General features: G+C 39.6%; 2 protein-coding genes and 1 non-coding gene across 5 annotated transcripts; 2 read left to right on the forward strand and 1 right to left on the reverse strand.

The window, feature by feature from the left end:
* The first annotated feature begins 6632 nt into the window (after positions 1 to 6632).
* On the forward strand, positions 6633 to 11916 carry LOC113657667 (elongation factor 2). Its single transcript, XM_027169583.2, has 13 exons — positions 6633 to 6786; positions 7944 to 8158; positions 8247 to 8428; positions 8537 to 8748; positions 8924 to 9102; positions 9192 to 9297; positions 9503 to 9755; positions 9841 to 10036; positions 10141 to 10507; positions 10592 to 10945; positions 11043 to 11225; positions 11310 to 11442; positions 11526 to 11916. Exons 1-13 carry the CDS (start codon positions 6784 to 6786, stop codon positions 11717 to 11719), a joined length of 2577 nt encoding a protein of 858 aa, XP_027025384.1. The 5' UTR covers positions 6633 to 6783; the 3' UTR covers positions 11720 to 11916.
* Positions 9350 to 9416, forward strand: LOC113657952. Its single transcript, XR_003444275.1, has one exon. It is a non-coding gene; the product is annotated as a small nucleolar RNA SNORD37 (small nucleolar RNA).
* A 286-nt stretch (positions 11917 to 12202) lies between the features above and the next one.
* Positions 12203 to 19726, reverse strand: btbd2a (BTB (POZ) domain containing 2a). 3 transcript variants are annotated; one of them, XM_027169585.2, is made up of 9 exons: positions 18935 to 19705; positions 18308 to 18427; positions 17668 to 17824; positions 17028 to 17133; positions 15274 to 15471; positions 14687 to 14879; positions 14514 to 14601; positions 13137 to 13283; positions 12203 to 13043 (listed from the first exon to the last, which is right to left on the reverse strand). In XM_027169585.2, exons 1-9 carry the CDS (start codon positions 19465 to 19467, stop codon positions 12882 to 12884), a joined length of 1704 nt encoding a protein of 567 aa, XP_027025386.1. In that variant the 5' UTR covers positions 19468 to 19705; the 3' UTR covers positions 12203 to 12881. The 3 variants fall into 3 exon arrangements, with proteins under 3 accessions (XP_027025386.1, XP_027025385.1, XP_027025387.1); XM_027169584.2 differs by having other exon boundaries at positions 18845 to 19705; XM_027169586.2 differs by lacking the exons at positions 12203 to 13043; positions 13137 to 13283 and adding an exon at positions 13290 to 14188 and having other exon boundaries at positions 18845 to 19726.
* Positions 19727 to 21110: the final 1384 nt, after the last annotated feature.

Below are 21110 nucleotides of genomic sequence, written 5' to 3' on the forward strand. Positions count from 1 at the left end.
GTTTAAACTCCAACACTACAATCTGATCATCAGGAAAACCTCTGGCATCCCATTGGCTACTGCTAGGTGACGTATATCTTAGCTACAGCATAATGAAATGCCAAATAATATTGCCAGAAAAAAGAAACAGATAAATAATGTAATACCAAATAATTATTTCAGCAAATTACAATAAAAACAATAGTTTATTACCTGATTGCGTAATAGTACTAAATATGTGAAAAGAACAAAATACTACTAGATTTTAGTTTTACTACTAAAATAGTTGCATGTTGTTGTTTTTTTACTCAGATCTTTGGTTTGGGTTTTGCCTGGATGATCACACTGCACTTCTGACCTGCTCAGATCAAAGGTCCTTTTTTATTTTTTTAAATTAGGTTTGATAGCATGACCTTTAACACAGTTTACCTCACCTGTTATATATTCACCTATTACCAAACATTATCACATTATGAAATTTTGTTGTAATTTATTAAGGTTTTATTATGATACACCACCATTTTATTGTACTTTGTAGAAACTTAGGTCATAAAACATACCGAAAGACATGATGGTGAATTTCATTACTGTATCTTACACTACCATGGTGTTATATGCTAACTGTGTTTATTGTGACTATGACACACTTTTATAACTCACCTCCTGCCATTATTGTCTTAACACAGATGCTATCATGGATTTATTGTGGCACTTTGTTAATGATGTCACTACTAACATATATCTGGCTATATCTTTAAACTATTATTTGATAGTAGGTTACTATTTGATATAAAAGAACAGCTTTTCCCCAAGTGTCCTGGTCATAACACATGTAACTACGGTAAGGCCTTGTTTGTTTATTTTGTGAGGTTCCTATATTCCCAAAATCCTTTCTTTCTTTTTTTTTATTACAAATTACAAAAATGACAAAAAAGGAATTTTAATGAAATTAATAACAAATTTTAGTGTGGCACATGCAACATCAATTCTTTAATCAACCAGTTCTGTCTATGTTTAAAAGTTTTATTTTGTTCAATTGTGCATAATAGAACTACAAGGATGGCATAATGATTCTGATGGTAGTAAAACTTTGACCGTTTATTACAATTAACATATGGACATTTCCAGCAAATTACTATCGTGGTTTGCGACATTAAACAATAATTTAGACTAGGGTACATTTAGACTAGGCAATGCATATACTAGCATTTTTTTGGAAAAAAGGAAATCCCAAAGGAAAAACGACATGGGGAAAAAAGACAGAGAAACTCTACATATATTTTAAGAGGAGCTTATGATTCCAGAGGATTCCAGGAGTCTAGTCACACACAGAGCTGTGAAGTGACACTGCTAACTGATTTAACTTAAGTGAGTACTCAGTCAGAGTTGTTTGATTAGATCAAAGAAGCATTCCTACATACAGATTTACGGTGTTTAAAAGGTTTCAGCCAAGTTTTAATGAAAGATTAATGTAACCTTGAACAAGCATGTTCAGGTATGAACATTCATTAGTAAAAAAATGCGAAAATAACTTTTTAATAAGACTCCTGAATAAATATTTCAAGGAACGCTGGGGTGTATGCTAACTTGATACACTTTTTATGAGTCTAATCATGGTTAATGCAATGAAATCTTTCAGTGGACGATTTCATGGTGTGAATTAAAATAGTCAGCCATAGAACAAGGTCATACACATAACTCACAGAAACTCACAGAAAACAATGAACAGCTTGGTATGCAATGAATTGTTGATACTTCGCAATGAAGTTCAGTGTGGAAGTGGCTTAAATAACCCGGATGTCTCCCTTCACTCAGAAACTGTTCAGTATTCGGAAGGGGGCTCCCTCTGGTAGGGAAGTTGTAAAACTGCAGGTGAGGTCTTTACAGTACTCCCCTTCTAGGCACACCTCCAGGTGTTCTCCTTCGGGGGTGACCTCAAGGTCTGGAGATTATGGAGGGGGCCCAGGATGTCATTGGGAGGAACCCATGATCTTTCCTTGGGGCCATAGCTCTCCCAATCTACTAGGTACTGGATCTGTCCCCCTCTCCTGATGGAGTCCAGGATGTCATGGATGAAGTAGGCTGCTAATCCCTCAATCTTTAGTGGTAGTGGGGGTTTGCAGTCTGTACTTTCAGTGGTAGGGGAGATGTGGGCTGGCTTGAGATGTGTGGCATGAAATGATCGGGAAATTCGATAACTGGATAGAAGCTGCAGTCGTTAGGTGACAGGGTTTTTCTGTTGTAGTATTTTGAAGGGTCAAATATAGCATGAACTTGAGTTTTTGACATGGAAATTTTAGCTTCCAATTCATTGTTGATAAGCACATCATTTGGCCAGGCTGGTAGGGTGGGTGGAGTCTTCTGCTTTGGTCAGCCTGAAGACACCGGTGTCAGATGGCTTTACTCAGTCACATGTGGGCACTCTCCCTCATATCACAGCTCCTATGGAACCAGTTAATATGTCCAACAGAGGAGACTGGCATCGCAAAATATACTAGAAGGGTGTGAGGTCAGTCGAGGAATACAAAATGAAATTTTGATGTACTCCACCAAAGGCAAGAACATGCTCCATTGATGTTCGTTGTGGCTGTAGCAAGATTCTAGATTATATCCAAGATCTTGGTTAAGGCATGCAGCCTGGCCATTGGACTGGGGGTGGTAGGCCAATGTCAGACTGATGTAGGCTGGTAGCAGAAGGAGACACAGTCTTCAAGGAGACCGTAGGACCAAAAGAAGAGAGCTGTGGCCGTCACAATGTGAGATCTTGTATGACAATGTATGTCAACTGCAATGTGAGAGGACTCAAGTAATAGAGCTGCCAGCTGATGGGACGTCTAGAACTGGGCACAGATGCAACATGCCTAGACAAACTTTTTGACATCCGTAGTCAGTGTATACCACCAAAAAGCATTTTGTATTAACATTGTGGTAAAGGAAATATCAGGATATCCAGAGCTTGGAGAGGAGTGCACATATTTCACTGGTTCTTTGTCAAAGACTTGTGAGCACATTCTGTTGTTTGGAGGACAAACAGGCGTGGAGCTTCAGTCTGTTGGGCGCATTGAATTTCCTCCATGTCCCAATGTACAGGGGAAATGATGACTGGGGTGGCACTTTGATATTCTTGGTCCCTGGCCTGTATGTAAGTGTAAAATACAAGTGTGTGAAGAGGGCTCATTGGGCCTGGCAGGGGTTAAGTCGCTTTGTGCCACCGGCACACCCACTAACTTTGTGTCGCCGGCGTCTGGAGCTTTACCACATATTCAGCAGCTGTGTCTGTCCCTTTGCAGAAGCTGAACAGAGACCTCCTTACCCCTGCAGGATACTCGAACACATCCTGGATCAGCTGTGCAAAGTAGTAAGCCGTGCAAAAGTGCAATTGTCCCTTGTGAGCGATTATAAAAAAACACAATGCAAACAAGAGTAACTCGGAGAAACAGAACAAGATCAAACATGTAGAAACTCACAGAAACAATGAACGGCTTGGTACACAATGAATTATGAATGCTTTGAACCAAAGTTTAGGGTAGAAGTGGTGAAGTAGTGGGTTCCCTCAGACAGGGAGGTGGTACTGTAGAACTGCATGTGACGTTGTTGCGTATTCTAGCTACTTTTTATATTCCTAAACTTTTTTCATTATATGAGTTTTTATTTGCACAGACAATTTTGCTCCAAGTTGACATTATTTATAGGTCTAGATGTTTCAGGGACCAGTGACCAGCCTAATCGGGTAACATTGATAAGAACACAATTAATGGTTTGGTTGATTTCCACCATTGATTTTTTTTTTTTTTAAATCATGAAAAATCTGGCTATGCTTCACGGCATCCATTTTGAGAACCACTTCAAGAATTTTGCACTGATTATAGGCTGCTGCTTTTTTTTAATATTTAAGCACATCGGATCTGAAATACAATTACTTCAATCTGTCCTCAATCAAAGCTCTTTGGGGAAATTATAAAAGCATTCTTCTATAAGGACTTGTGGTTTTCAAAAGCTGGGCTTCATTATAATCTTCATGAAAAATTCATGCAGTCCTGAACATGCTTGTTTAGCTATTAGCATTTATGCATTCCCGATTTAAAAGAGCTTGTAATCAGTTATTTTTCATGCTATGTAGTACTCTGGTGTCCTTAAGGATTTTTAAGTTGCTATCAGATAGTCTGATAGCTATCCGAAAGCTAAAAACATTTAACTATCCAAAAACATTCGAAGAAAGCTTGGAAGGATTTGTTATGTGGAATTATCAGGAAATTTATTAGCTTCCTGGCAGATGCCTTTTCTTTCAATGTTCATTCTTCTGTCTCAGCTAATTATAGCCTATTACTAGTGAATGATAGCTTATTGCAAAGCATTTTCAGTCTTCTCTGATTTACTTCTACTTCCAGGTTACATTATCAGGAGGGGTTTCTTTATTATTCAAACCAAAAAATTGTACCGTATGAAGTGAGTATACTCTAAGGCAAAAAGAAATTTCAGACATTACAATGTACCATTCATAATTAATGACCATCCACTGATGACATACAGGCTGTCAAAACTTTTGTCCTAGCTTTGACTGATCTGTACCATTTTTTTATTTACATTTACATTACAGTTTCACTGGTAATGGTAATTTAATGAATGTGTCAGGACTCTTTTCTGCCAGAACATTAGAGGTTTTTCTGGCAGCATGTTGTGTCATGTGCTTGTGTTTTATGTTTTGTTGTCATGTGTCTGTTTCCCGCCTGTATTCACCTGTCCCTAATGGAACATATAGCTGTTAATTATCTGTTAGCTATTAATTATCATGCCTATTTATCCCCTCTGCAGTGCATGTGGCATCGTGGAGTCCTAATCTCTAATTTGTCCATGGTTTTTTTTTCAGTGTTAGTTTTCTATTTATTTTGCCATGCCTTTTACCAAGTGTCACATGGCTTATTTTCCTGTCTATATTTCATGTTATTTTTGTTAATAAATTGAGTCGCTTTGTTGTCTCTGCACTTGGGTCTGGTTTTTATTCCTGACACGGCATTCTGATCTGCAGGATGAGCACACTTGATTTTTTGAGATAAATTAACTCACTTGGATTCAGGCCCAAGATTTTAAAATAGAGATAGCAGCTATTTGATTGAATATTTGATAGACTGTATTTAAGATATGCAGTCGAAAGCAGCACCTGCATGGTATGTTAAAGCTGTTGAGATAATTCAGAGGGTAAGAAAGAAGGAACAATATATTACAGATGAAAAACATTGACTAGAGATGGGAAGGAGCATGAGGGGAAAGATATTTATGTAGATTTTTGAGTCACAGTTGAGTCACACAGTTTGTCAGTGCCTGTGACAGCAGTTCCAGGCTTCTGGGTTTGTTTGTATTATTAGAGAGGAGTCTTTTTAGAATATAAAAGTACACTAGGGGAAAAAATAAGAACAGCTTGCAGCAGCAACTACAGCTCTATACTTTTCTTTACCCTTCACTGTGAAGGCTGTATGCTTTCTTATGAAGTCTGTTTGAACAGTTTGTGAATTTTTCCATACTAAAAAAAGAAGAGTGAGCAAAACCAAACTGGATTTACTGGCCACTTTTTCATAAACTATAAAGTTACAGATAGCTTGATAGGAACTCAGATAGTGCAGTTGTGTCATAGATAAAGAACTAAAGACTAAGCTAGAAGCATCTTGGTTAGAGCTTTTTTAACACAATGCACAGCACCTTTTATGACCCAGGGCTTAGTGAAAAGTTTAGAAAAAAATATAATTAAACAGTAAACACTATAGCACTGATTACATACACATATAATTACATGCAGTTTAACATAGTCATCACAGTGTCTCATACATACTAAATACAAAAGTGGGATTAAACTGTAGTCTTGTATTATTCACAAAATGCTGATATGCATAGTATAAAGAGTATACTGTCATTAAAAACTCTCAAGTTTTTTTTTTTCAATCAGATTAGCAATTAACTTGTTGAAGTTGTCTTAATCAGATTGTATGTAGTTGGAACTTTTATTTTCTTGATAAAATTTATTTTCAAATAAATATATAATGTAAAATCCTAAACACACATATATATATGTGTGTTATTTATTATTATTATTATTATTATTATTATTATTATTATTATTATTATTATTATTATTATTATTATTATAACTTCAAATCAATCACTGGTTTACAAAGACTTTCAGATATAAAGTTGCTACAGGAACAATAGTGCCACCTGCTGATGACTAATTTTTTTTTTGTTTTGTTTTTTTTTGTTTGTTTGTTTGTTTGTTTGTTTGTTTTTCAAACTGTACTGAAGTGGCTCATCGGGATTAGAGAAGTAAAAGTTTAGTGATTTTCCTGTACACAATAAACTCAATTTAATCCTAATTTTTGTATTTTTATATAACAAACGTTTTTTTTTTTTTTTTTTTTTTTTTTTACTTTATATAGATATAATTTAATGGGATATCGGTATCCTCTCTAATATTATATTTACTGTTAAAATATTTATAAGTAAAATATTCTGAGGTCATTTTTGTTTATTCAGAATCTGTAGATACAAATCCCAAACTCCTACGTGACTCCCTACATAGGTGCACTCTGTAGGTTATAAAATAATGGAGCATGTAGTAGACTAGATATTCATTACCATCGTTTGTAGGCAACCGTTTTCTGACGTCGCCACGCAACATTACGCGTGACGCACCCTCGCTATATATTCCTACGCGTTGACGTCAACGGCCTCTTCCCTGCCTATGCCCTGGTGAGGTAGGCAGTGTAAAATTTGTGTCTGCTGCTCCACACAGCGAATCCAACAACATCCGTCAAAATGGTGAGTCTTGTGTTTTATTCACCGCTCATATACACAGGCATGGAGTTATAGCTTAGCTTTGCGTTGCCATTTCAACGCTTCGAGTTGTTCCAGATGTTTATTTTTCAGTTACCGGGCTGCCATTTGATGCACCGGGAAAGCAAAATGGCGGCCTATTGTGTTTCACCGTTAGGCCTTATACCGTGTCGGGGACATGGATGCTGCGTATAGACGTTTCATGGTGGTCTTATAAGAAAATGTTTTTGATATTTTTTTACCCCCGGTATCTAACTTGCCGTAAATGTTGCTGGGATTCCATACAGTATTTTCTCAGGCGTTGGCCGCTGGCTAACTTGTTAGCCGCTAGTTTTCTTGCTAACCCCGTTTTGACGAAGGGAAAAGGCTTGGACATTAACTGTCTGACTGGTATTCCTGAATCTAACTCGCATGACAGGATCTTGTAGGATTGTACCACAGTTACATGGCTCTGTGTTCACGTTGTTCGACTAAAACCGCCAGCCGGCCCGCGTGCTGTGCCGCTTATATAGTTACACGTGGCCTGTTACCGGCTGATGTGGCGGCGCACTGCGTTCAACCAGAGAAAATGCCGGCGTCATCAGTTGGCACGAATCATGATTTTGATTTAAGGATTTCTCTTTAGTGCTGGTGTTCTGGCCTTACCGTTTACGATTATCCCGTAGATGCGGGTTGTATTGGTATTGTATTATTTGGCCAATAAATCTGATTCTGATTCTGCCTTTTCCTGGTGTTTGCCGGTTATCAGAATCGGAGAGCTTTATTGCCAGGCATGTTTTCACGTGAGAAATTTGTTTTAGTGACGGAAGCTCCAGTGTAACAGAATGACATACAAATTTAGACAAAATTGTATATACACATGTACAGGTGTGAAATGTGCAATTAAAATATACGAATGTAGGCATTTTGTATGTGCGATTGAAGTATACAATATAGCCAATAAATTATGATTAATCTTCTTCTGTCCTACACGGACTTTTTCCCTTCTGGATTGACGCAGGTCTAATTGCGTCAGCAAAAACATGTCGGACCTGCACTGCCCTTTTGTAACGTGTACATTGTATTTTATGTGTTTTATACATTAGACTTCTTGAGAACTGAAAGCTGTATGCATTCTGATTTTAAACTGTTTCCTTCCTCAGGTGAACTTTACAGTAGACCAGATCCGTGCCATCATGGACAAAAAGTCCAACATCCGTAACATGTCTGTGATTGCGCATGTGGACCATGGAAAGTCCACTTTGACTGACTCGCTGGTGTCCAAGGCTGGTATCATCGCTTCAGCCCGAGCAGGAGAAACACGTTTTACTGACACAAGAAAGGATGAGCAGGAGCGTTGCATCACCATCAAATCCACGTGAGTGATTTTTGTCCCTGGTCCAGAGTCTGACGTTTCTGCCAAGTGGGATTTGCTTCATGTTAATTGTCTTATTATTATTTTGCAGTGCCATCTCCTTATTCTACGAGCTCACTGAACATGACTTGGCCTTTATCAAGCAGTGCAAGGACGGCACTGGCTTTCTTATCAACCTGATTGACTCCCCTGGGCACGTTGACTTCTCCTCTGAGGTGACTGCTGCTTTGCGTGTCACTGATGGAGCCCTGGTGGTCGTTGACTGTGTGTCTGGTGAGTGCAAAACACTATACTGAACATTGTTTACCTGAAAATGGTTAAACAGCATGATCCAGTTTTAAGTTGGCATGAAGCCCAAACCTGACCTGTTTGCTTTTGTAGGGGTGTGTGTGCAGACAGAGACTGTGCTGAGGCAGGCTATTGGTGAGAGAATTAAGCCTGTGCTGATGATGAACAAGATGGACCGTGCCTTGCTGGAGTTGCAGCTGGAGCCAGAAGAGCTGTATCAGACTTTCCAGCGTATTGTGGAGAATGTCAACGTGATTATTTCTACCTACGGAGAGGATGAGAACGGACCCATGGGTAACATCATGGTGAGAATCGCACATTTTGGGTTTCTGAACTTGGTGTTAAATCATTGCAACTCTGTCATCTGAGCTCTGATTGGCATTGATTAAGTAGGATGTTATCATTTTTTTCCATTTGTAATACTGAATCAATTGTCCTGTTGGCATTGCTTAAATAACTCAACTCTATTTTATGTTTTAGATCGATCCAGTTGTTGGTACTGTTGGGTTTGGGTCAGGACTGCATGGTTGGGCCTTCACTCTTAAGCAGTTTGCTGAGATGTATGTGATGAAGTTTGCTGCCAAGGGTGATGCCCAACTTGGCCCTGCAGAGCGCTGCAAGAAAGTGGAGGACATGATGAAAAAACTTTGGGGTGACCGGTAAGGCTTCCTGCTTAAGACAAGTAATTGTGTGTTTTGGCTTAATGCACCATGTGAATTGTGCTGTAACAATTTTTTTGCCTTTTTAGGTATTTTGACCCTGCAACTGGGAAATTCAGCAAGTCTCCAACTAGTCCTGATGGCAAGAAGCTCCCTAGGACCTTTGCTCAGCTTATCCTGGATCCTATCTTTAAGGTAAGCAGAAACAACTTTGCATTTAAAGCAAAGTCAGTTGTTTTGTATGTACTTCAGTGATGATTTAATATTCTTCACTTTGACCTGACTGTCTAGTGATGAAAGCATTCAGTCTGATATTTTGGCTTGGAAGTATAGACTGCAGTTGCTTCCAGATTTCACTGTTTAAATTTCAGTTCTTCACAACAGCTTACTTTCTTCACAGGTTTTTGATGCCATCATGAATTTCAAGAAAGAGGAGACAGCTAAGCTGATTGAGAAGTTGGACATCAAGTTGGACTCTGAGGACAAAGAGAAGGAAGGCAAGCCCCTGCTGAAGGCTGTAATGCGTCGCTGGCTCCCTGCTGGAGAGGCTCTGCTTCAGATGATTACCATCCACCTGCCTTCCCCTGTCACTGCTCAGAAGTATCGTTGTGAACTGCTCTATGAAGGACCTGGTGATGATGATGCAGCTATGGGTATGTTTATCCTGGAAGATTCAATGTGACTTAAAAGCAATTGCATAAAGTGATCAACTCTGAGTAATTTTTATTTATTTTGAAGGTATTAAGAACTGCGATCCCAAAGCTCCCCTTATGATGTACATCTCTAAGATGGTGCCCACTACTGATAAGGGTCGTTTCTATGCCTTTGGACGTGTCTTCTCTGGCTGTGTCTCTACTGGTCTGAAGGTGCGCATTATGGGACCAAATTACACTCCTGGCAAGAAGGAGGATCTTTACCTCAAGCCCATTCAGAGGTTAGTGCTTTCTTTTTATTTTAGTTTATTTATTTTTTAAAGCAGTTGAGTGGTTCACTTCTAGGAATCTTTTTGAAGTTGTTAACGTGATTGTTTTACATTAGGACCATTTTGATGATGGGCCGTTATGTTGAGCCTATTGAGGATGTGCCCTGTGGTAACATCGTGGGTCTGGTTGGTGTGGACCAGTTTTTGGTGAAAACTGGGACCATTACCACCTTTGAACATGCCCATAACATGCGCGTGATGAAGTTCAGCGTCAGCCCTGTGGTGAGAGTGGCTGTGGAGGCTAAGAACCCTGCTGATCTGCCCAAGCTGGTAGAGGGTCTGAAACGTCTGGCTAAGTCTGACCCTATGGTGCAGTGTATCATTGAGGAGTCTGGAGAGCACATCATTGCTGGAGCTGGTGAGCTGCATCTTGAGATCTGCCTGAAGGATCTTGAAGAGGACCATGCCTGCATTCCACTGAAGGTACTACCATGCCCATCACTGTATTTTTCACTGGTATGAATGTGCAGCCCGAGTTGCGAATCATGTCTAACTTGTGTCCAACAGAAATCCGACCCAGTTGTATCCTATAGAGAAACCGTTTCTGAGGAGTCCAAAGTAATGTGCCTGTCCAAGTCCCCCAACAAGCACAACCGTTTGTTCATGAAGGCCCGTCCCCTGGCTGAAGGTCTGCCTGAGGATATTGATAAGGGTGAAGTCGCTTCTAGGCAGGAGCTGAAGGCACGTGCCCGTTATCTGGCTGAGAAGTATGAGTGGGAGGTGACCGAGGCCCGTAAGATCTGGTGCTTCGGCCCTGACGGAACCGGCCCCAACGTACTTGTGGACGTAACCAAGGGAGTGCAGTACCTTAATGAGATCAAGGACAGTGTGGTAGCTGGTTTCCAGTGGGCCAGCAAGGAGGTGAGATTTCTCCTGTTCAAGTTTTAGGTTTTCTTATGTCTTAGTTTATTTATCCAGAGTAGCTTTTTTTCTCACCCTTTGCTTTTTCAAACTACAGGGTGTGCTTTGTGAGGAGAACATGCGTGGTATTCGCTTCGATATCCATGATGTTACACTTCACACAGATGCCATTCACCGTGGTGGTGGCCAGATCATTCCTACAGCACGCAGAGTGCTTTACGCCTGCCAGCTGACAGCCGAGCCCAGACTCCTTGAGCCGGTCTACCTGGTCGAGATCCAGGTGAGGGAGAGCAGGCAGTTGTTAAATTCTTGCTTGGGTTAAAGTGTAGATTAGTGATTGACACACCCCCTTCCCTATCCACAGTGCCCTGAGGCTGTTGTTGGTGGTATCTATGGTGTCCTGAACAGGAAGAGAGGACTGGTGTTTGAGGAGTCCCAGGTCATGGGAACCCCCATGTTTGTGGTCAAGGCTTACCTGCCTGTCAATGAATCTTTTGGTACGTGAAGCATGAGCATACCGATTGCCTTTTCTCTTTCTATACTGATTGTTGGGTGTAATTCATTTTTCTTTCCCCCAAAGGTTTCACTGCTGACCTTCGTTCCAACACGTCTGGCCAGGCCTTCCCACAGTGTGTGTTTGATCACTGGCAGATCCTTCCTGGAGATCCAATGGAACCCAGCACCAAGCCAGCTCAGGTTGTAGCCGAAACACGTAAGCGCAAGGGTCTCAAGGAAGGAATTCCAGCTCTGGATAACTACTTGGACAAATTGTAAAGCTCTCACTAGGGACTGGACTGGACTGTACAGAACATCATGAGCACTATTGCTTGCCAAAACATGTGATCGAGAAGTTAACATTAATAAATAAAAATGGTATTGTGTGGAAATGGCTGTTTGTCAATTCATGACTGATATGCCCAGATTTTTACACGTGGTTAAAATGGTATTAAATACACAATGATCAACTTCTACTTTGCTTCCTTACTTGCTTGATTTAAAGCTGTTTTATAGTGTAAGAAATACCTATTGGAAAAATTGATCTACTTGAGTTGTTCTAAGATGGTTAAATTTGTATAGAGGGGTTTGGTGTGGCACTTCACTTTCCTTTAAGCATCAGATTTTTATTGCAGGAGACATCCATGTTCTTGTGTTAATTCCAAAAGGATAGTGATTTAATTGAACCACATCCGAGACCTATGATAGGTTTCAGGTGTGAAGCAAGTCTGCAAGCATTGCATCATTTCTTACGCAAAGAAGCACAAGTGTACAGACTTTAATTGAACATGTATTTACAGCACTTTTACAATGACGAAGAAACATGGTACATAAGCAATACATACAAAGTTAACCTCATTCAATTCAAAATTAAAATGGCATTCTGAATGCAAGTGCTCCATTGGAATTGGTACTGAAGATTATCAGGGGCATTTACAGTTCAACACCATTCCTTTGTAAACATACTTTTCTGCTATTTTTCAACATTTGTATGCCTCAGAAAATGTAACAGTCTGTATTTCAAACAAATGTGTATTTTGCCCAAACACGTTTTGCAGTTGTGTCTGAGTCAAAAGTGCATCAGTGCAACTCCAGAATGTCTACACATTACTTACTAGAGTCAAAATGTGGACCCAGTTTAGACCCGTTTAACATTAACCAAAACTGAAATTTAGCTGTCTGTTACTGAGTGGTAAAAGCTCTAATGACAGCATCTGACCAATAAGATGTCACAATCTGGTCATAGGTTCAGCCTTATGCGATGAGGTGCTACACAGGTAGAAAAACATCCATACCCAAAGCACAACTGGGTACATGATAGACTTCTCAGAACAAAAAAAGAAAAATCATTTGGTTACTGATGTCTACACCAGAGCAGTTCATTGAAAGAGTAATAAGTAGTGAAGTAGTCCACACGCATCCAACATATCCACATCCATCATTACGTGTAGAAGATGAGCTCGGGAATTTGTCCATCTTCTACTGAAGTGCCGTTGTTGTTTCCTGCAGCATAGCAGAAGGTAAAGCAGGTCTTTGTGCCTGTAGCTGGAGCTTCATGCGTGACTTTGCGCATACCCTTTGTACCATAGTGGGAGTCCGGACCCTACATATAACCAATGACAATCTCTTATTAATGAATTGAGAATCATTGTTTAAATTGTTTGAATTGTTATAAACTGTTTGCTCAGAAGACTACCTTAAGTGTTGCACAGGCAATGTAGTTGACACTAGGGAGAATCTCCACAGGCTCTTTAAACATCACACGGAAGGTGTTAGCCGTGCCGTCACAGCTGAAACCAGTGTCATTCTGCCCCAAGACTGTGTTGCTGTCTGTGTGAATGATCTGTGTAGAAAGACTTTTTTGTTTTCTACAAACATATTTCACATAACTGGTTTTACAAGGTCATTTTAGTATCTATAAATAACATATCCATTGGCATTATTATATACTATTGCCTGTTCAACTTCACCAGCAGTGAACAAAATTCTGTTGGTACTAACAGGTCAGGGTCTAAAAATTATATTACTGTACCAAGTTAACACCCTGTTAGCAAAGATTTGGTACAGCAACAAAAACAATACGAGTTGTTATTTTAATTATAAAGCTTCATGGTAGTGCTTAGTGAAAAGGTAAGTCAATCTTCACTTGAAGACAACCAGTGACTTGGTTGATCAGAAACCTTAAAGAAGGTCATGAAAGATCCTATTTCAGTCAAGAGGAGTTTTGAATTCTCAGTCTTTCCTCATGGAGAAAAACCCAACCATTTTCAAAATGGGAAATGCTTGGTGGATAAATAGATTGGTTGGTTGGTTGATTCTTGAGTTTGTAAACAGAACTCTTGTTAAATGTTTTCTGAATTGCCACATTTCCACCCAGAACTATATCCCTGGCCTGGTACTACACCTTCAGTTGTTGCTGGAGATGAAAAAACTTTAGGTGCTTTTGGAGCACCTTTTGGGTCAAATAGGACATATAGAGCTTTGCTTACCAAAACTTCCAGACACAAGAACAGTTGTTAATCACCCTGATTAACAACTCACCATAATTATATTCCCGGCTTCATATCTACTGCATTATCAGTCAGTCATCACAATACTGTTATTTGCACTACCATGCACTTCATGTACATAACTGATCAGTCATATATTCTGTATTCAGATTTAATACACGTACTGTCTATATTGTATCACATCGTCTGTATTGTCTCGTATAGTCTGCATCGTCTTGTCTTGTATAGTCACAAACAGCTGGAACCAAATTCATTGTGTGTCAACACACTTGGCAGATTCTGATTCTGATATTAACTTAAGTGAAGATAGCTTTAGGAGACATAACAAATCTACCATATTAACAGCACTATAATTGACCATAATGAAAAAGATACAGTATATAAAGCTACAAATACAAAGATATAAATATTTATCTAGATATTATTATAACAATTTTACTATTTAACTATAATTAATGATAAGGAGTTCACTCATTTGGCAATCTGCAGACACTACAGAGAAAAAAACATGAACACATTTACACCACACCATTATATTTCCTGACATTTGTTAAAAGTCCTACCTGGATGTTGACTTGATAGTCAGTTGGACCATGTATGGAGCCATAAAGCCCAAATCCCACCACAAATATCCTGCGATTTACAGAAAACCTAAGGAGAATTTTTGCATAATAAATAATCTATCCAGTGCATCACAGTAACACTTTAAAAAGTCTATCTGCACTTTTAGGATTACCGGATGCGGTCGCTGGTCCCGCTGTACCCCCAGCGGCTCTCCACCTGGCCGAAGCGTGTGATGCTGCACTCTTTCCCTCGCAGACAACAACGTGGACGATCGATAAACTCCACGTGAGGTTTGGGGTTAACGGTAAAGTGCAGGAACAGGCTGACCACCTCTCGATCTGTCAGTATGCCTGACTGAGCTGGACCTGAGACAAACACAACCAATAAAGTTTAAGCATGAAATTCAGTGTATTCTAAGGAGACATTTGTTATGAAGTTCTCAGGCAGACTGTGAAATAATTCACTATATTCATTAAAATATCAGTAACTGCACTCACTTTTATCCATAGTAAATTTGTATGTAAAAAAAACCAAACATCTATTTTTGACTAAAATGCAATTTCTGTTTCAGTTTTTTGTGGCTCGGTGCACTTTCTTACCTTAACATTAACATGTGATAAATATAAAAAATGTAAGGCTTTTATCATTTTTCACATAATCTTGTGTGTGACACAGATCACTCAATCTTTAACAGTTGTTTTATAACGAACAAATGTAAACTGCTTAAATAACTATGGCTAACAGAGAGAATATTGTTACCTGCTGCAAATTCTTCTATGGTCATAAGCGGGAAGCGGATGAGGCCGAGGGCTTTGCCCAGCACTCGCCTCTTGTTCTCTGGTGTAGGCTGCAGCTGCTGCCTCTGAGTCTCAGCCTCGGCCCAACGTACCGCTGCTCCAAACAGACGCACCTCTCGCACACCAAGTGTGTCCCTCTCCAGTACCGCCACCAATGTGTCTAAAAATTACCAATAACTTTATCAAATAATATAATGTACAATGTAACAATCGGGTCACTGAAAAAAGTCATATTTCTGTCAATAAGTCATCCATCTCATTTCTGTGCATTTACATAAACTTTAGCTGTCAATAACATTCATTTGTACATCCATCTTTTTTTCCCCCAGCAAATCAATTGGAATCTCAAGGATATTCATATGAAATATTCAGACAACACAAAAACTGTAGCAACTAAATTACAGAGGATCAATGATGAAATCCAGATATCAGCAAGATCAGTATTACAAAAGATTATACTGTGAAAATGTTTTAAAAATATATTATGCAGCCCTTAAAGAAAACACAGAAAAACCCACCAAAACTGGAACCATTTCACTGGTCATTTTTACATTTATATGTCTGGTATTCAGCAGACACCCTTATCCAGAGTGACTTACATTTTTATTTCAATTTATACAACTGAGTGAATGAGGGTTAAGGGCTCAGGAGCACCAGCAGTAGCAGCTTGGTGGATCCGGGATACGAACCCATGACCTTCTGATCAGTAGTCCAACACCTTAACCGCTGAGCTACTAAGGTCAATATCCACTGTTGAGTAGTGTTATCTGTCTCCAGAAACATCTTATATTTATCTATGTTTGTGAAGATAGAGAGATACCAAGACGTATCTTTAGTATGGTATGATATCATACAAATGATCCCAATTACTGGGCTAAAATAACTAAAGAAAAACACAGTACCACAGCACTGTTTCTGAATTCTGAGTGTTTGGAAGGTGTTTAACTTCCTACAAACTAACAATAACAATAAAGTCAGCTGTAAATCAAATGATACTGTAATATAAAATAACATAATTTATGTTAATGTGCTTACGCTTATATGTTACAAATAGAATAACCATTTCACATAGACTTGTATGGTGGATGATCTATATCTACAATCCTAAGCTTAATGGTATAAAAATAATTTGTCTCATAAATATTTTGAAGATTTCTTTATAAATATTTCTTCCTGAAGATAACTAGGGGGTTTTCCCCCATGAAGGGAAAGCAATCAGAACAGAGAACTTTGTAGTTTCTGGGTTCTCAGTAATACAAGATGTGTTTGTTGTCTTATTATCTTGAAAGAGAGATAAAGAGAAAATGGTGAGGGAATGACAGCTTACAGCTGCTATAACTAACTTGTCGTGCAGGTTCAACAAATTTACATTTACAGCATTTAGCAGCCTTATCCAGAGTGACTTACAACTGAGCAACTGAGGGTTAAGGGCCTTGCTCAGGGGCCCATCAGTGGCAGCTTGGTGGACCTTGGGTTCGAACCCATGACCTTCCGATCAGTAGCCCAACACCTTAACCACTGAGCTACCACATCCCCAGCTACCAACTTTGAGAAATGCAGAAATTTTCAAATAGATAATCATTAGCACATTGCTGTGATTTTTAGATAATCCAAATCATTTTATATTAATTATTTAACTGTCTGCTGCCTAAATTTGAGCTATATGTAAACATTCAGGTCTGTCTGAGTGTGATCAGTCTGTAAAATGATAAATACCCAGGTCAATGTCAGTGAAGCCTTCAGCAGCGAGTGCATCTGATGTGTTCTTGTCTATGTTCTCAAGGCAAAGGCTGGCAAGCTGTGGCTCGTCAAAGAGCCGTGCCTGAAAATGTAATGAGACATGTTTCTACATAATTAAAAGGCATTTTTTACAACAGAGCAGCTGATTGCAAGCTTTGAGAGTTAAAGCAGTACTTCTGAATCTACAATACATTCATTGCTAGTAGTGTAGGTATTATAATAGTTTGATGTTCTTACACAGCAAGGCTTTGTATATGCAATCATCTCAGAATTACCACATTGGTGTAATCTGCTTATAACACAACATTAAACACATAAAAACTGCTGATACATGAAGTCAAATCATTCAAGAATAATTAGTGTGACTGCAAAATAACCAAGAAAGACATTACAAATCGACAAACTGTAAGCAAATGTGTCAGTGTAGGTGAATGGCATTAGGCTATGCTATAACTAGTCTATAACTAAAAACATACGTTTGTGTTTTTTGCTACTTAAACAAGGCTTGTTTACTCTGTGTATACACAGCACCATTTTGAATCCAGAGTGGCCACTGTGTGCTACTGCCATGCCACCATCTTGAATCAAAGGTTACAGATTAACCCTCAACTCTTACCTGGGTGAGTAACATAAAAGCATTGTCAGCTCGTAGGTTTTTCTTCAGGAACTCAACACAATGTGCCTCGAGTGCGGGCACTGCGTATTTTTTTGCAGTGTACAACGTGGTCATCACTGTCTCTGGCCCAATTTGTACCTCATCAGAGTACAAAAACCTGCAAATGGTGGGAAAGCAGACATGGCTTATACATAGCTATGGATTAAAAGAATGGTTTGATTAAAACATCTAATTCATTAGTTGCAATTAGAAAAAGGTCCTGGTTGATTAGTTTCATTTGCAGTGGAGTAAATGGAAAAGATTTATTTTCACCTAAGCATTTCTTTAGGGCTTCTAAACAGCTTTGAGATTAAAATTTGCCCACTGTCCCATAGGACACAAAGGCCAGAAAGGTTTCACGGGTGTCCCTTTAACATCTCAAATACTTATAATACTTAAAGTTCTAGGATTTATTGGAATTTCAATCATTTGAACATATATTACTTAGAAACCGATTGGTGGGGGGGGTGCAAACTTCTGCGCTCAAATGTAAGCTCTGATCCCGCTTTAACGTCAAGGGTATCTCAAGGGCATGTGAGACAAAAGATCAGATGGAACACTAATAAAGGTTATTACCACCAAATTATGCTGATGTTCTTACTTAAGGAGGGCCAGAAAAGCAGCAGGTTCCACGTCGGGCAGCTCGATTTCGGTGGATGTTGTGGCCATGCCGCCGTTAAACATGGCATCAAACACTGCGCTCCCAACGGCGAGGGCAAATCTGTCGAGACGCAAAGAGACATTACTATGTGCTGAATAAAAAAGCGGTCTAACTGATGACGACTGAAGGGTTATTTAAAAGTAAAACAGCCTGGTGAATTTTCAGACTCTGTGTATCTGATGCTGCGCGTTCAACCTAAACATCACCCATAAGGCGCAGCCGGATAGAAAGACGCGAAAACGCAAAAGAGCGGATTTTCTGACTGTTTTCCAACACAAGCTGTTTACAAAATGCCAAATTAAACATGTTAAAAGCGTTTCGTCAGGACTTAAAGCTGTTATATTATTGCTTCCGTGTAAACACTTGCTAGCTTCTATCGACGTTTCGGGGCTCTGTGTTTTCTCATTAGCTAATTTTACATTTTAAGAAAGTAAACAAATGACTTATAGAACTGCATTGGCCCCATTTCGGCCCTACCTGTGCGCAGGAATGCGCTGCACTCCCATCCCCTTCCCCACCAAAAAATGGACGTCGCTCAGCACCTCGTTGTTGAACAGAAACGCGAACCTTTCTTTCACCGTGCTTTTTGTTGCCTGCCAGTTGTAAACGGGTTCACGATACACGAGCACTGAGGCTGGGCTGCCGGGGACAGAGGCCGAGACTGCGGACGCGCCCGCAGACGATGAAGAAGATGAGGAGGAGGAGGACGAGGATGATGAAGATGCCGCCGCCGCCGCGCTGGACGTCGACGTGGCCGTCATGTTCATGTTGGAGGCGGCGCGAGAAGCGTCTCTGCTCGCCGTGTTGTGAGGCGCGGATTGCCGCGGAGGATTCTGCGCGCTCACGGTGTTCGCGGACACCAGCGCGGTGTCTCGATCGAGGCCTGGCGCCTGAGGATCAACGTTCCCCGCGGACCCTGCAGACCCTGAGCCCAGGTTGCTAACGGGTACCGAATGAGCACCGTTGCTCGGCCGAGCGTTGCCCAGCGAGCCCGAATTGGATGGATTTAAACAAGCGGAGCGGCTATTGCTCTCACCCGCGGCCATCTTGCACGGAGAGCACTGCAGGCTGGGCTGGAATAAACGCACACAACAGCGCATAACCAGAAATAGGGCCTAAATGAGCCGAGAGGGCGGAGAGAAATGGCTTCACCCAGCCGTCACTTCACTGTCTTCCATGACATAAAATGTAGTGTTTTTACATAAACATAAATCACCCCATGTTTGTCTCCAGGCTTTAATTAAGCTACATGGTTCCCAGTATTTACTTAATAGAATGATGTATATACACTCACCCATATATGTATATAAAATTTCTAATAAATTTCAATTCGCATCCCATTTGAACAAACATGCCACCTCACAGATGAGTAAATCAATTCGTATTTATTTGTTTGTCTATTTTTTTATTATCTCAAAAATAAACACCTGTTTTCAATACATTAATGATTCATGATGCAATTTTTAAAAAAAATAATAATAGTACTCACATGCAATAAAAAAAACTTCGTGTAAATATGTATTGTTTTGTTAACTTGATTTGATTTTGATCTTTTAGACGAATTAAAAATGTGAATTAAATGAAATTAAAGTCTAGTCCCAAACCTTTACATTATTATTATTATTATTATTATTATTATTATTATTATTATTATTATATATTTAGCTCAGGTTCACGCCGTCAGGATTTACGACAGAAAGTGTGTTAAAAAAAATTTTGTAATTCGCTTTCTAAATGATGTGTAAAAAAGCATTTACAAACAGCAGAACAGAAAAAAAATTGTTCTTTTTTTTCATATAAATGTATTTCAGTTTAATTAAATTAGTAGCCTAAGTTGTTGACAGGCGTCCAAAACTATTAATGGCAACAATTCCGGAAAGGTTATTTACAGGGTTAAAGTCATATAAAGTCTGCGCTCTAAAGGGTGGTTATATTATTAAGATAATAACACGCTTACCGATCAATCTAAAGACGGAAGCAATCAAAACTTTTTAGGATGTCTGTCTGCTTCTATATGTACTCACCTAGACAGTGAGTGCGCGCGCGTGCGTTTGTGCGTGTGTGCCAACAGCTGCCTGTAGTCTCACTGTGTAGTGCTGCCTAATGAGTCAGCGTTCCTGTGTGCAGGCTGGTGGATTGAGACGGACCTCTCGGCCAGCGACACATCATGTATTGTCAACACTGCCATCTTGTGTTGTTACTATCTTGTTATTTTAAATGTAAATCCTCTGAAAAGTACCCCGTCATTAGCCATTTGTGAACCTGCCCAAATTCAACCCTCTTTGAAATGAAGAAACTGTTTTATTTCTCAACCAGGAGAGGTTTGAAAGACTCACAGCTAACACGTACCTATGATCCATGTGTCATGCCGCCACGTGTGTGCTACTTGGTTTAAAGTGCATTTAATTTCATTCAATAAAAGACTAATAAATTATGGGTCATCAAATAACGTTAAAATAATTTTTCAGGGTGCAACGAATGTGTTTAACATTATTTGTGGTGCACTTTAAGATACAATTGTGCAATAACAATGCACATAATATAATATATAATATTTATATAAGGTGCACACACACACGCATAATATTAGACTATTTTCCTGTATGCATAAACTGTAGTCTGTGACCACCACACTGCTTTTTCTCACCATTTTCCGAATGATGTTCACAGAGATCACACACAGGAGTTTAACCCTAGATCAAGGTGCCTTAGGGGCCGCCATTTTCAGTGACATTGGATTAGG

The sequence above is a fragment of the Tachysurus fulvidraco genome, chromosome 2 (genome assembly GCF_022655615.1).
Source record: "Tachysurus fulvidraco isolate hzauxx_2018 chromosome 2, HZAU_PFXX_2.0, whole genome shotgun sequence".
NCBI lineage: Eukaryota > Metazoa > Chordata > Actinopteri > Siluriformes > Bagridae > Tachysurus > Tachysurus fulvidraco.